We start from the raw sequence: 16,113 nt of genomic DNA on the forward strand, positions 1-16,113 counted from the left end.
GTAATAGTTACACATCGCATTTTAGCGGTTTGTGTGTTTGTTTACAGCATTACTCTTTATTAGTCAAAGAAGATGACAAAAACAACTGTAGAGAACATACAACCCTTCTTGAGAAAGTACCATACTGGACTTGGAGGAAGAACAAAATGGGTGGCTAGTGGTTATTATAAACGAGCATGCTGTTCTCCTGTTTTCACTTCTTACCTCATATGTATGATCTGGTTTCGGAACAGCAATTTTGGAGACTGTGAAGTGAGGACTTGCTGTGCGGGGTCGCGGGTGTTCTATATGAATTGTTTTCTCTATCTTGGTTTCTGTGTCTCTTTTAATCTACATGAAGAAAAGAAAATGTTGAGAATGTGTTGCTGTTCTCCAAACTGAAACAGATTTAATCAGGACATAGTTTTTGGAAAAGAATACAACATAAAAAGAATCTAACCTCTGTTGATACATGAACTTCCTTCTTTTCAGCAGCTGAAATATGTTTCTCAGGAGGAACATAGACAGTTTTAACTTCTTTAGTGACAACATGATGTTCTGCTGGCACCTCAGAAACATGTTCTCTTACAGCATGCTCTTTATAGCTGTATTCCAAACCTTTCTGCTTGACATAAGCTTCATCTGCTTGCTCTGGTTCCCAGGGTGATCTAACACGTGCCTGATCAACAGCTGCAACAACTGTAGCTACAGCTTCAGCCCTTTTTCCAGCTTCAATCTACAAATAACACGGACAGAATTTATACAGATACTCATCATTATACTAACAGCTAGCATATTTGGCAAATACTTGTATTTTACTGGGCACACACTGCTCAGTAAAGTATATTCAAAACAGAGATAGTGCATTCCATACATAGATGTGCAAAAGTAATAACAAACATCAAATATGTTCACCCATACACTTCAGAATCAGTAGATTCAAATATAGACATATTTTTTTCCAAGCTCTGTCTACAGAAATTTAGAACATAACTATGCTTGAATGCTTTATGCATATCAATATTTCTATGCAATTGCATTTTTAATACTTTAGTCAAATTTATGACTACTTGTCTGTGAGTACAACAGCTATATAATTGTATACACAATTTTCAAGTCAGTATGCTCATCAACACCATACTACTGTTAGATGCTACTAAAAATGTGTGAAATGTCTGGCATCTGATGCAAATGTATTTACAAAGGAATATATCCATAGAAATAGCTACTGCAAGCATATATGTAAATTCAGATGCTAATCTATTTTAAAATACTTTACTAAAGAATGAAATCTATGCTTTCTGAGAAATTGGAAATAATGTATTTTTATCGGGACCTTTTTTTTTTCTAATAACCGATGGATAACGTCAGCTTCAATGTTATCAGGGTCCAAACTTCTGTCCAGTCATTGAACAGTAGATATTAAGATGATTGGTCCTACTGTATTATTGCTGTAACTGATCCAGATGTCCTCTGCAGCAACACAGCATATGAAACATATGCCTTTTGGGTGACAAAAAAACCCCTCCAAAACTAATTTATAATCTAATGTTGATTTCAAAATTATTATTGCATTAAAATAAATTGACTTAAACAAGGCCAAAATATGATTGTTTACAAACATGTTGTTTAATTATTTAATTTGTGTTAAGGTAACAGAGACCTCAGTTCAGTTTGCTGCCAATTTCAAAATTGTTGTGAATTGAGGACCAAATTTAAGCTGGTATAAACATCTTCTACCAATTAGTTGTGATCTCTTTGCATTCTGATTCCTTTTAGCCATTTTCAAATGCCATGATCTTTAAATTGTATTTTATAACAATACTGCATGAATGTTCCATACTGTTTCTAACAAAGTAGATAGACTTTAAGTAAAAGCTATTTGCAGCTGTAGTGTTCTGCCATAGATAAGAGTTCCTAGCTATACTACAATAGCAAAGCTTTTCTACTATGGTAATCCTACTGGAATAAAACAGTGTCAACAAGTGTCTTACTGTCAGAAATAATCAACTGAACAGAACTGAATTGATGTTAAAGTTTTCATTGTACAAAGAACAACATAATCCCAGCCTTAATATAGATAAGTTGTTTCATCTGACAACCATAAATTTGCAAGGAATCTGCTTGTAGAAAAAAAGATTGCTGAGTCAGAAATTTGGACAAGTAAACACTACTTGAAAGACTTTGGTAGTCAGTAAGCTTTCACAGAGATATCTGAATGTAGTCATGAATGATGCCTCACCTGAATAATGTAGGTGAGGCATCAATCTTGGTATCACTAGAAACTTATTTAATCACACTGGTTCTATTACTTGACATCAACCCACTTAACAGGTATATTAACAAGAATTAATTTAAATACATTCTATTGTACTCAAGTAGATCTTAAAAGGTGAGTTTTGCAGATAAGACAAGTTGTAACAGCGCATTTCACATCTGCAACAGCTGTATTCACCTGATCATAAGCTAGATGAATTTGTTCTTTCTTGGCTGTAATTTCTTCTCTAGTTCTGGACACTGTGACTGGTGCACTGGTTTTATCAGTGGCAATTATTTTCGGAACTACAGTAGTTTTCTTAGCTTCCTTTTTAATCTAATTATTACAGCAGAAATAAAAGTTTCAGTTATCTTGGAAGATACTTGAACAATGGAAAACATTTTTGGTATGGGAACAGGGAAGGTGAATTAAGGGGTTATAACCTTGTGCAGTGCAGATAGCTCTGTATTAAATGTATACTGATAAGTATTGTTACTCCCTGACACCTATTTAAGTAAAAGTCATGATTTAAAAAAAAAAAAAAAAAGAAGTTAAAATTCAGGAGTCAGTCAGTCCATTCCACAAGTCAGTCAAAAATAATTATGGGCATCCTATTAATGAAGACATTTAGGAGAGCATGGGAGGTGGAATTATATAATCTAATTAACGGCAATCCCAAAAGTTTGTAAGTGGAATAAATCTTAGAAAAAAATGAGATGTAAATGTATAGTTAGTATTTGTTCAGGGAAAGAAACTATTTGCAAAGACTAGAGGATAACAAAACAAATAAGGTTTTTATAGTGCTATTCACCTTTTCATGGGTTATGCTCACTTGTTCTTGTTTGGTAGCAATTCCTTCTTTACTTTTCGATATTATGGCCGGTGTTTTAGGTTTATCAGTGGTAATTACTACCTTAGGTACAGAAGGTTTCACATCTTCCTTTCTTATCTAGTTTTTATGGTAAAGAAAAATAATAGTAATCAATAATGTCTGTCATCAAAATTACAGTTTTTCATGAAATTGGGACAAGATTTCAGAATGTATATCAATAAGAAAACATTACTGCTGAAATGGAATAATTCCTTTGTACAGTCCCAGTTGTAGCCTATCTTACATGCTAGCTGAACCAACTCTATTCAAAACCATTAATATATTGCATTAATCTGTGTGTGAATTACAGAAGAATCTTCCCACTTCTTAGTCAATTGTACTATATTATTGCTATGTTTTGCAGAAAAAGTTTGAATAAAAATGAGTATTATTGACTTAATTTATTTCCATCAGTAGATGGAACTATTTCATTGGTTACTTCAATGAACAATAGTTCCAGAATATGATCTAGCAGGTGCATTCAGTCCTCACACAAATATGAACTTCATTAAATCAATCTGCACATATAAATAAGGATTATCCTATCATGATAGGATGACCTTTACAATTATCTTCATAAATCTGCCTTCAGACGAAAAGCAAAGGTCATTAATCATCAAATGAAATTGGCAATAAAAGCTATAATCCTCACAGGACCTACAGCTACATTCTTCCTCTGTAGACAGAGCTGATATGAATTCAGTAGATCTGCAGCAGCAATACTGGATAGGTTGTTTTATAAGTTTTCACTTTGTAATTTCCTCTTCATAAAGAAGCAGGGGACATCTGATGAGGAATGATGTATTATAAACTTGTTAGAGTATAAAAATCTATAACATCTTTACTCACCTTTTCATGAGCAATGTGCACTTGCTCATGTCTGGAAGATACTTCTTCTCTAGCTCTTGATATTCTTTCTTGTTCTTTGGCTTTGTCTGTGGCAATTATTACTGTGGGCAATGGAGTTTTCTCTGGTTCTTTTCTTACCTGGATGTTTACAAATATGGAATTCAAAATTATATATTGTTCAAAATATAAGGTATGTGATTTTCTGTAAAAGTGGAAAAGGATACAAAAGAAAAAACAAACAAACAAACAAGCACAAAAAAAAAAAAAAAAAAAAAGACAGGAAAAATGTCCAAATCTGGATTTCAAAATCATCTAGTCTGGAAACAATGCCAACAACATAAACAACCTTTTTATAAAACATATATGCATTTAACATAAAAATCATAAAACATTGAAAAAATGCTTGTTTTGCTACTGAAAGCAGTAATAAAAGAAAGTGGATCAGAGAAAAACTGTTCTGCATCATAGTCACTTTAAAAAGTGTAGGATATTTAAAGTAAGTTTTAGGTAAGTTTCATTTTGCAAAGAAGTCCAGATGTAACCTGAACACAAGCATGTAATTTTCTGTCCAGGTGGGTTTTTGTTTCAGTACTCATGGATTACAGTTCCTTCCTCACATTTCAGCATTTCAGAATGCAAATGTAACATTTCTCTGCAAAAGCTGCTATTCCATCAAATCAATTTATCTTATAAAACACATGCTAAAATAACCTGAATCCCAAATCACTTGCTAATATTGTCAAAACAGATTTCAATGCAGAATGAGTTTTTCCTCTTTATTTTGACCCTTTGTGCTGCCAATAAACAAAGCAGGCTACAAGCTTAGAAACAGAAACATATGAAAATTTAACATAAACAATAGCTTTTTTTTCTAAGTTAAATTTTCAGAAAGTTATATATCACATTCTTAAATATTAACTGTGGAAATAAAATTTAGAAAAGAAAAAAAAAAAAGAAAGGCATCACCAAGGAGGGGCAAGAGAACGATAGCAATGTAAACTAGAAGAATGGAAAAATATCAAAGGAGAAAATAATTTCACTGGATGTCATTTTCATTGTTCATAGGCTTGTCTTCTTCAGATTTGATTTTTTCAAATAAGATAGGGTATAAGAATTGTGGATAACATCTGTATTCACCTTTTCATGAGAGATGTGCCTTTGTTCTTGTGAAGTAACAATTCCTTCTCTAGATCTTGATATTACTGTTTGTTTTGTAGCTCTATCACTGGTAAGTACTACCGTTGCCTCCTTTCTCATCTGATTTTTGTAGTAACAGACAAACAAAAAACCAAAGCCTTAAAATTAATTTTAACAAATTGATCATGAAAAGAAGGAAAAAGAAGATAGGAATGCAAGTGAAGGGAAAATACTAAGGGAGAATTATTTTATTTCTAGTGGGGAAAGTATAAATAAGACATTAGAGGAAAGACTTCATCAGGGTATGAAAAATGTTAGAAAATAACTGATAAGGGAAAATACTGGATCACTTTCATAGAAGGCATTCTTAAACTTAGAAAAAGTTTAAGAATAATTAGTTCAATCCTGCTATGAAGGGAAGTGATGGAATAAGTGATCCATAAGCATTCCTTTACAGTCCAGATGCTCTATATGAGTATGCATGCTTTTATGGTAATGGCTTGTTAATTCTTCGCATGCTTTGTTTGCATGTTGGATGAAGGGATAAAGGGGAAATCATCAAATGTCTGTGCTCTACTTCTACCTGCTCCTGAACAGCCTGAACATGTACTGCAGTCGCTGCTGTCCTTTTAGCAGTTTGTTCTACAACACTTGGAGCTGGCTCTCTCACCATGGCTTGATCCACAGCAGCAACAACTGTAGCAACAGCTGCTGTTTTTTCACTGTCCTTTCTTACCTAAATTAGTCACATCAAAAGACATTTCTTCATGTTTTGCATACACTCAAAAGAAGCACAAGACAAATACATAGAAAGAACTTTGCAATTAAACAAAGATTTGCAGCAGGAATCTCTCAACAGCAGTTACACCCAAGTCTTTATGCACAGCCTCTCAGATTCAGCAGTAGTGAGTCCACACACAGAGCAAAAACAATGTTCTTTCCAAAAATAGACTTTACCTCTTTAGCACCAGTTGCAACCTCACCAGCGGTGGCACCACTAAAGGTAACTTGTTCTTGGACCCCATATCTCCCCTCCCATCTTTCTTCTGTTCTTATTTGGGTAGCACTTGTAGATAATCTGGTTTCCTTCACCTGGGCTTCAGTAGTTGCACTGTATCCTTCCTGCTTCCAAGGAGGAAGGACTTCAGCCCCAGCTGTTGTCACTACCTGTGTTTTACGGATTGGAGATGGAGATTTCACTGGTCTAATAGGAGAGGTGGAGATTCTTCCAGCAGGAGAAACGGACCTAATGACAAGATGTAGTATTAATGTAGTGTAATAAATTAAGCTTTTGGGGTGTTACACTTGAAAATTACATACATCTATTTTTAAAATTATACTTAATGTGTATTCTTTTCCTACTCATCACTGTAACACATCATTTCAGTAGCTTAGATTTCCAAGTTGAATTAAGGGCAAATGTCAAAGTGCATTTTGCACAAGCATATATATTTAAATATCTAAATATATAATTAGTCTCTATGTCCTCTGTCTTTGTTTTCCTAATAGGAATGATATAAAAGGCCTTTACAAAATGCTTTCACAGGCTGTCTAGCTTACATTTTTTTGGAGATACATGTATGTCTCATTTCCCAAATAACGTTCATTAATGTTGCACTATTACAGCAGTAGGGGGCAGCAGCATCACATTAACTTTTAGATTCATTTTCGAATGTAATGTTGGTCTACGAGTGGTTTGACTAGCATAGCAGAACGGGACTTCTAGTTACACATGCACTCTAGATGGCACTATTGAGTTATTCTTTCACCTAGCGTTTTAGTCCTTGTTAGCATCAATTCATTTTTGTCTGTACTTGCAAGTTATTCTCGCTGGGGCAAAATTCATCAGCACATCTAGTATTGGCAATTTAGATGGGGTTCTGCTGAGCTTGGAGATATTGCTTTGGGATGCTGGGACTACAGGACTTCTGAAACAATTATCTCTTTACCTGTCTCTCAGCATAGACCTACCCAGGTCTCCCAGATCACAGGTCCTGCTCTTCAAATCACTCACCTTCCTCCTCAAGACCCTTTATACAGCAGAGCTAGATTTCATTTTCCATAACCACATTCACCCTGCCTACATTCTAAACATGATTTCTGCAGTCATTATGAGCACGTACATATAACATTTTAAGTATATTCTTCCATTCTGTTTGCCACTCAGTGTTATTGCTCTTTTCTCTGTTTGTATAAAATAATCATCAAGGGACAACTGACCGTTTTCTTCTTTCATCATGAGCCTGGAGCTGTGTGCGCTACTTCAGTTGTATGTAAAATAGTCAAAAGGGATTTATTCTCTAAACAAATTTCTTCTTCCATATGTGACTGAAAATTTACAGAAGGGAGGTACATACTTCTTTTGTAGCAGTGTCAAATACAGCATTTTATATCTCACAGTCAGAATAAACTCATAGTTGATATTAAGTCAGTGCATTTTCATTTCTCTCAATCTGCATTTCTGCTATAGGTAGAACTGATTCAAAACCTAATATTATTTGAAAGATTAATGAGGTTTACCTTACTGGTGAGGGTGTTGGTGCTCTGACATGTCTTACAGGTGACGGTGATTGTCTTACAGGTGACGGTGATTGCTGTCGTGCCATTTGAGCTTTTGCAGCAATTATTGGTGGGGTTGGTGATTTTGATGTAGGTCTGGGAGGCATTCGTGGAGGTGCTTTGTGTGGGAGCTGTTGGGCTGTTGCACCTTCTATGACCATTTCAACACTTGTAAGTGATCTGGCATCAAAGTGGGTTTCAATCTTCTGCAATGAAACCAAGAAAAAAGTCTGAGATACTGCAGACATAATCATTCATATTTAAGCTTTACCTCCTTTGTTTTTAAAAAGTATACCTTTTCAATTCTGGCTTGTCTTGTTTGTGAAATCTGAGCAGTCGAAACGATTGTCTTTGTCTTTTTAGCAGGAACGGCTTCTTCCTCACCTTTTGGAAGAGAAAATATGGTCAGGAGAATTGCATATGGCAACAATAAATATTTGCAAAAATAAATGAACGGTCAGTTTAACTTATATAAAAATGTATATAAACAATGGAGAAAGAATAAAGCAGTCATCTGTTTTTCCTGCAATAGCCATATAATGATAATTGTGATAAGAGTCAAAATATTTGTCTTTCTGCATTACTATATCATTAGAACATACATAAATGAAAATACATTTATTGCAGATTCTTCAGAATCAGTTCTGGACCCCAAATGACTACACAGGCAATTTGGAAGTCTAACAAAGATGAAATCCAAGAGAGGCTTCTCTGGGTAGAATGATTCAGTGTTATAATTCTCCTCTAAGAACATTTGTCAATTTTACCTAGCTTACTTACAAGACCATGTACAGTTATGTAGGGTAATATGTCTATTTTACCAAAGCCAGATTAAAAATATAACCTTGATAAATATGCTGAAGAAAGCAAGAACAACAGAAACTATTCTACACTTGATTCTCTCTACTGTCTATATCCCTCAGATTATAGAAGACCTACGTTGGATAAAGGATCCTTTTAAATTCTCAGACAGCAACCTTTGGCAAATTTCACCAGAGAATGCTTTTTTATTAGAAATTAGTAACTCTTGAGAAAGAAGTTATAAATTAACTTTGATGTAGTGGTGCATATTGTACCATTAAAACAACAAATACTCTTATTTTTATGGCTTGTAATCTCAGTTTAATTACCTTGAATCAGCAACTCAGCTGTTGAAGTAGCACGTCCCACATTATTTGTGGCATTTACTGAATAGGTACCGGAGTCTTCAGGATATGCTTCTGCAATTATTAGGCTGTAAAGGTCTCCTTCTTGTAAAATTTGAAAATCGGGGGAGCTTTGAATTTCTACTCCATCCCGATAAAACTTCACCACAGGTGTAGGGATTCCAGTCACTCTCACGTCAAGACGGACTTGACTTCCCTGCCTTGCAGTCATGCTCTGTAGTCGTTGTGAGAAGTTTGGTGGTGCTGTTGCAGCTGCAGTTTTATTGAAGAAATAAGTAGAAAATAATAGTTTAAATTTAAAAGAATTATAAGGGCTAGGTATTTACTTTACTATACGCGCACACGGTCTATTTCTCCTTCATGTGGTACTGACAGAGACCTTCTCAAATATTCAAAACATTAGAAGTTGATTTTCCAAAGCACAAGCACCCTTTTTTCCATATGTTTTACATTTCTGTCATTTCTGATTATGCCCATGATTAGAAATGTTTGCAGAATTAGAAGTACATTGATTATAACCACAGAGGGTGTCTGACTCTGTAAGTGAGTTACTCTTCTAAATATCATTGAGGGCTCCATTCTGCAGAACTTCATCCTTCTTCTATGACTGGTTTGAATGTAACCAATATGACAGGTCAGATGAGTAGGGTAGGACAGATGTTTGTTATTCTGATTAAGAGTTTACAAAATGAAGATTATACGGTCAACATGTGAAGGATGCTATTATAAATTTTTGTTGAGGATATATGCTGAAGTCTAGGCTGCTTGAGGAAAAAAATCTTTATTTCTTTGCTGATTATCCAACCTTTTTCATCATCTGTGACACTTCTGCTATTGCTCCCTTTCTCACATTACTAGCAGAGACAAACATCTTTTTTTTTAGCTGCCTGATACCTGTTACAAGTAGCTCAGCAGTACTAGTGGCTTGCCCAGATCCATTGGTGGCTTGTATGGTGTATCTTCCACTGTTTGCTTCTGTCACGGTGGGGATCACCAGTTTAGCGCGGCCATCACTAAACGAGATCTGCACACCAGGCAGAGTTGCAGAAGAGAGAACCTGGCCATCCCGATACCAGTTCACCTCAGGAACTGGGAAACCTAAGAGAAAATGAGATTAAGATTCTATGAAATACTGTACATCCAAACCCACCAAAATACTTGATCATGCATACACAGTTACAGCAATGGCATAGGCACAGATCTATGATTATACCTCCAGTGACACAATAGTAAAGGAAATTCTTTTTTAGGAAAGACTTTAAAATACATAGAACATTAGGATAAGGGCACTGGCAACTGCATTCAGGGAACTGCTTGAATAAAGAGTGGACTGCAGTTTCTGGCAATCCTGTTGAGGAAGGACTGTAGTCACACTAGATGATTAGTTTTACTTGATGAAAGTTCTACTTGTGTAAAAAAACATTTTTACACACATGTAAAATATAAATTCACATACACTGAATGAGAAAATGCAGCTAATATTAGAGGAGATTAGAAATTAAGGTAGTGAATTTCTTGAAATATTGCCAATACTTTTATTTTCTTTATGTGACATCATGATTAGTGAACACAAGGGTTTGTGTGGTAAATCAAACAAGGGAAATATTTTTTAAAAACGAGGCAATTTTGATTTCTCAAAGTGTCGTATTCAAGGGATCCAAAGTAAGAAGCTATTATGAAACTCTGAACCTGAGTTCAATGCCACAAAGCTTGGGTACTAAAAGATACAATCAACTTCAGATTATTGCTATTTTTGCCTGGTTTATATGGAGTAGGGATTTACTTTTGTACATACCATATTACACTACGACTTAAGTTTTTTGAGATTTATTGATAAAGAGAAGAATATGAGCATGAAGTGTCTCAGCTTTACTGTTTAAGAAGTTTAATTCTATTAAATTGTCCTTACAATGATGTAAGTGATGGGAATTGCCAACCTATAACCTACATATATATGTACTGCTTTCAACAATATGTCGAATGTAAAGATTGCTTGCATTGGGTAATACAACAATATATTGGTTCAAAGAAAGTCAAGAAAAGTACTCATTAATTCTTTAAACAGCAAAAACAAAACAAACAAATAAGCAGAACTTCTTGATCAGTACTATGAAGACATGAGGATGGGCACAGTTCTAACACCTGCTGCACTGCAGACCTTCTTGACAGTGACATGCTGTCTCGTTTCCCCTCAGCCACTGCTCACCTAGTAGAGCTATCCCTATGATTATGCACCAGCTGCTCCAGCATTTACTGCTTCTGAATCATGGGGCTTGAGGGTGCTGTACTTTTTGAGTGCACAGAGAAAGACTGGGTATTTTTATCAGGTATCAATATTCTACAATATGGTACTTAATGCACAGTCTGATACAATACAGTACAGTTTCACCTTACAGACTATACAACTGCATCTCAGGCAGTTGCTAAACTCTTCATGGTACTCCTAGATTAACCGGGCTTTCCACATTCAAACGGCAGCTCTGTATTAATACTTAACATTGCCCGTTATATATGAGTCATCAGAGATAAACCAAAAGTTTGAATTTCAAGTTCATAATAATTCATGACTTAGGGGAAGGACAGAATAATGCAGCAGAAATAAAGTTGTGTAGCCCATTATTAATGCAATTAGTTAAAGAAAGAAAACTGACACTTCTTATGCATTAGAAACTAAACCACTGTCAAATTTGTCAATCTTGGTAAATGCTGTTTGTGCAGAAGTATTCCAAAATCCCACAGAGTGTGTAAGAGCTAATAAGAGATATCCTCACATGAGATTTGGAACTAAAATAAAAATATGGTAAATATGGTATATACAGTTAGAAAAAATACAGTATCTTCTGTAGGAAAAACAAGCTCCCTAAGTACTCCATGATATTACACAAATGAAAAGAGCTGAAATCACACATTGAGCCATAATACTAGCATCCTAACTGTTTCTGGTGGCATATTTATATATTTTTTGTAATGGACAATGGATTTATTTGATAAAACTTTTTCACATAAATGTACAGACAACAAGAGAGACAATTAACTGAAGTATAGAGGACCGAACAGCAAAAAATGACATGAAAAAATATCACAGATTTAGTCTTCAGAAAATGAAGGTGTTCAAACACCTTGTGCGAACCAGTGCTGGCCAAAGGGTCCAAGTGATGAATCATAGTGGACCATAGATGTCAGTGGTTTATAGTTTGGACAGATCATGTGTTTGCACCTGTCACAGAGCATCTGTGTAGTTCCAGACTCAGAAGAGTGTTTTATGGTATGTGGATCATCACATTGCTAATGCCTGTAAGACAGTATAATTCCCCAGCAAGAACATGTGCCTTTTTTACTTAGTCATTGCTGAGGTCAGAGACACACTTAGAACACCATGTTGGTTATCTGGTAACGTTGTCTCAGGGTTTGCATGTTTGTTTGTTTTTTCCACATGCTAAGGTGTTTTCATTTTGTGGGGATTGGCAAAAAGAATTATCCTATAAAGTGATGATGCATCTTCAAATTGTGATAACAACTTAGATTATATTAATTCAGCATTGTACTATCATGATCAATATAAAACTCTACTGCCTAGCAAATTAGAGTTTGCTACTCTCTTCATTGGCCATGTGAACCTAGATTTTGTGCTTCTATAACTAAACTTAAGGACACAGAAGGAGAAGCATGCCTTAACCAAAATGAGGCTTAGCACTAGGTCAATGAAGAACTGGCACTTGCCCTCACTTTTGCACCCTGGTTTCTCATTATCACCCAAATAAGAGTACTCTCTGCACTGATATGAATGGCCCTGATTTGAACAGTATCCATTTTTCTGTATATATATTTTTTATGCTATTTTCCCCCAGTTTTGACAACTGTAACATACATGAGAACTTGCAATACCAGTCTCATTGGCAGGATGATTGGCTATTGACTGGAAACCATTGTAATTTTGTACAGTATGTTTGTGGAAACCTGACAGCACCTCACAACCTCTGAGGGGATGCATTCATATTTCAACATATTTCAACTGATCTTTACCCATTCAGATTATGAGCTATGATAAGTGTTTTCATTTGTCTTCCACAGCATAAATGTTATCAATCACAATAATAATAAAAATTAATCTTGCAAGAATGAAGCAAAACCTTACCACTAATATGAGCCTCAAAGGTTGCGGCACTACCCTCCAGTGCCACAACACTTTGTAACGGCTGCGTAAATGTTGGTGCTTTTGTCGTCATCTTTACAGGCACTCTGAAAGCAACAAAAACATAATTAGATATCACTGGTCATATTACTACTATGCACACATTCTTCTTGCTAGATATTAGGAGTGTCTGTACTCATAATAATTCACACTTAAGAGTTTTAAATCACATTGACCTGGTGAAAGGGGAAAATGCAGGTTTTGAAAAGTTGTATAGCAAGTTAATCTTAGGGCACGTTTAGCTGAGCTGGATGTGAAACTTATATTTAGTAAAGCTGTGAATTGGCATTACAAATGTGTTGCAGAAGTTCTGCCTGATCATTGTGTGACCTTGTGAAGGTCATCTAGTCTCTATTTCTCCATTATTCTCCTTTATCTAAAGAGAAAACAATCTCTATGTAAAAGTTCTTTGATATGATCTGAAAATATTTTGTTAGTGTAAATTATTTGCATTCTGCAGTGGGAAGAGAACTAGGTCAGTAAGCAGCAACTTAACATGTGAAGGTCTAAAATCTATTTTGGCTTTTAATAATTAAAAAGTTGCCAGCAGGCTCTCTTTGAAATGCAGCCTGTAAGGAATTAATAATTTCATTTTACACAGAACCATACTGGCATTACAGATACAGATAAAACTGTTCTTTCTTAGAGAGTATCTCAGTGGAATTTTGAATATGGGGAGACAACCACCTTCGAAATGTGAGCTAGGGTATAAGGTAGCCACTGACACTGATGGTTTGGACAACTGCAGACCTATGTGAAATCTGAAAGAAAAATAGTTTGCCTTTTCTTATGCCACTAGATCCTACTTTGAAATAGCATACTGCTACTGAAAAAGTTTCTATCAGAAGTATTTTACATTTGCACGAATATATTTATTCAGTGACGTTAAACTCAAGGTTTTAAATTTTCAGTTTTTTAAAACTTAGCTAGTATCTTAATAATATCATGTATCTAAGTTACATTTTTCTCATTAAAAAAAATACTCCTCTGAGCATATCATGTTTTACTAAAAAGGATTAACCTCATTATCTTTTCAAATTAATCCCACACATTTACTGGTGTTTACTTTGACTTTTCTGCCTGATTCTGTGACAGTTCCACACTTCAAGATTAACGAGAAGGTGAAGTTCACAACAAGCCACATTTATGCAGCTTTTCAAAGGGGTGAAAATTCTTCATGACAAGTTCTCTCATTGAAATCAATGGATATAATTTTAGGATTTAGACCTGCTTTTTATTGCCCCTGCTAGTTATCTGGATGCTTGTTCAAGCTTGACAGAAAACAGACTCCTATCAAACTTCTCAGCTTCATGGGAGAAAATGTGTTCAAATTAGACAGAAATGGCCAACAGTTTGTCCTAGCACAACAGCAGTTTTCTGAAAGGAAGGTGAAAAAAAAATACCTCTCACATGTAATTAACTGAGATCTACTTCAGTTACAACTGTAGGTTTTGAACCTCAGCTAAAATACATGGAAATTAGCTTACAATATAAATAAACATTATGAAAGCTTATACATAAATTTGAAGACATTAGAATAGATTAGAAATCATTTAAGTATAATTGTCATTGAGTTCACATAAAATTTATGTATTTCATTGTCTAGGCAAATTTTGGTGATGAAGATCTGATCTTATAAGGCTTTTCATACAATTAGGATTGAAAGTATGCATCTGAAATGTCATGTTCCAGAAATAACCTTCCCAGATATGAATGACAACAGACAAGTGTTCCAGAGCTGCCATGTAATTGATACCTTAGCAGTTGATTCCCTTAAAAAGTCATCAGTGCTTAGCTGATACCATATGCATTTTATCAGAGCTATTCTTGGAGCTTCTCAGTTTATCTCTTGATGGCATAACCTTGAACACTCAGACCAGAAAGGAGTTTTTAATTTAAGCAGATGTTTCCATGCACTTTTCAAACCTTAATTTAAATCAACTTTAACAATATACTGTAAAAACCTTTTTACTGAGCATTATCAAAATTTACCCCCTGAAATTTAAAACATAATCTTTTTAGACAATTTATTTGTTCCATGTCCATAGTCTGAAGTCTATACCCCATAAGAGCAAACATAGATAATAGACCACATTAGGCTTATTGACTGATAAAATATTTGTTACATTAGGAGAAATGTGTTACTAACCTGATCTCTCAAAGTGCCTGTAGGAGTGGGCTAAGCCCAACGAAATCTTCTTGAACGACGTCCTTATCCAGAGTAAGGGTTTTTTAGACAATCCCAGCATGAGAATTTTAGAGCCTCTAACCATAAAAACAAAACTACACAGTCTTGACAGTGTAGTTTTGTTTTTGCAATCCCTACACCCGAGGCGAGGCGGGGAATGCACGACTGCTCAGAAGTGCTAACATGGTTGTTTTACTTTATATACCCTAGCTCTGCTGACAGGTCTACATCACCATACCAGTGACAATTCTGATTGGTTTCCTAAAAGAAAGTATCCTGTGAGAGAGGACCCACTCTATGTAACCATACACCACCTGTTGGTTTGATTGACAATACTAATTTTAGAAGCACAGAAGGGATTCACTGAGGAAACAGCATCTGTTCCAAAGATTTTGGTTTATAATTCAGTTTGGTTTATAATATATAATTTAGAAGCCATTGCAGATTTCCTAAGTTAGAAGCAAAAGAGGAAAAATTAGTAAGAACTTTAGCAGAGGACATAGGCAAGTCAGCAGTAGTCATCAGTGAGATTTAGCCTTACTTTCTTGCCTTATAAAATGTACAAGAAGCTACCAAATGCATCTGTCAATCACCAGACTAAATAAGTATACTGATCTCAGACATGTGGCCATATGCTATTAGAATATACTGTTAAAATGTATGTATGTTTGTTTTTTCCCCATAGCAGTAAATTGTAAAATCGTATTTGTGGATGTATAGATTTGACTACTGATTCTTTTTGTTTCCTTTATGATTTTTTCTGTTGGATATTCCAAGCAGTTGAGCTTAAACACTAGTATGCAGAGTGCAGAAGTATAAACTCGGTGAGCATAATTTAACATAGATAACTACTGTAATTGCTTAAAAAGTAGATTTTAAGTCTAACATTTTTTTTTCTAGACCTGTGGTGGCCTT

The 16,113-nt window shown here is 35.0% G+C and overlaps 1 protein-coding gene across 11 annotated transcripts in view; it reads right to left on the bottom strand.

Annotated features, from left to right (window-relative positions):
* The window catches only part of TTN (titin), a 243,116-nt gene extending 227,735 nt beyond the window's left edge, over positions 1 to 15,381 (bottom strand). For 7 of the 11 annotated variants that reach the window (XM_068685815.1, XM_068685817.1, XM_068685814.1 and 4 more), the window contains exons 1-14: positions 15,160 to 15,381; positions 12,954 to 13,057; positions 9,713 to 9,916; positions 8,783 to 9,070; positions 7,948 to 8,036; positions 7,614 to 7,858; positions 6,051 to 6,339; positions 5,677 to 5,829; positions 5,094 to 5,213; positions 3,957 to 4,094; positions 3,048 to 3,185; positions 2,435 to 2,572; positions 440 to 715; positions 205 to 330 (exon numbers count right to left, since the gene is read on the bottom strand). In XM_068685815.1, coding sequence (XP_068541916.1) covers positions 205 to 330; positions 440 to 715; positions 2,435 to 2,572; positions 3,048 to 3,185; positions 3,957 to 4,094; positions 5,094 to 5,213; positions 5,677 to 5,829; positions 6,051 to 6,339; positions 7,614 to 7,858; positions 7,948 to 8,036; positions 8,783 to 9,070; positions 9,713 to 9,916; positions 12,954 to 13,044 — 2,295 coding nt within the window. In that variant the 5' untranslated portion in view covers positions 13,045 to 13,057; positions 15,160 to 15,381. The remainder of the gene's footprint in view (positions 1 to 204; positions 331 to 439; positions 716 to 2,434; positions 2,573 to 3,047; positions 3,186 to 3,956; positions 4,095 to 5,093; positions 5,214 to 5,676; positions 5,830 to 6,050; positions 6,340 to 7,613; positions 7,859 to 7,947; positions 8,037 to 8,782; positions 9,071 to 9,712; positions 9,917 to 12,953; positions 13,058 to 15,159) is intronic. The other 4 variants (XM_068685810.1, XM_068685811.1, XM_068685812.1 and 1 more) reach the window with 4 other exon arrangements.
* Positions 15,382 to 16,113: the final 732 nt, after the last annotated feature.

Source organism: Anas acuta, chromosome 6 (assembly GCF_963932015.1).
Source record: "Anas acuta chromosome 6, bAnaAcu1.1, whole genome shotgun sequence".
Taxonomy (NCBI): Eukaryota; Metazoa; Chordata; class Aves; order Anseriformes; family Anatidae; genus Anas; species Anas acuta.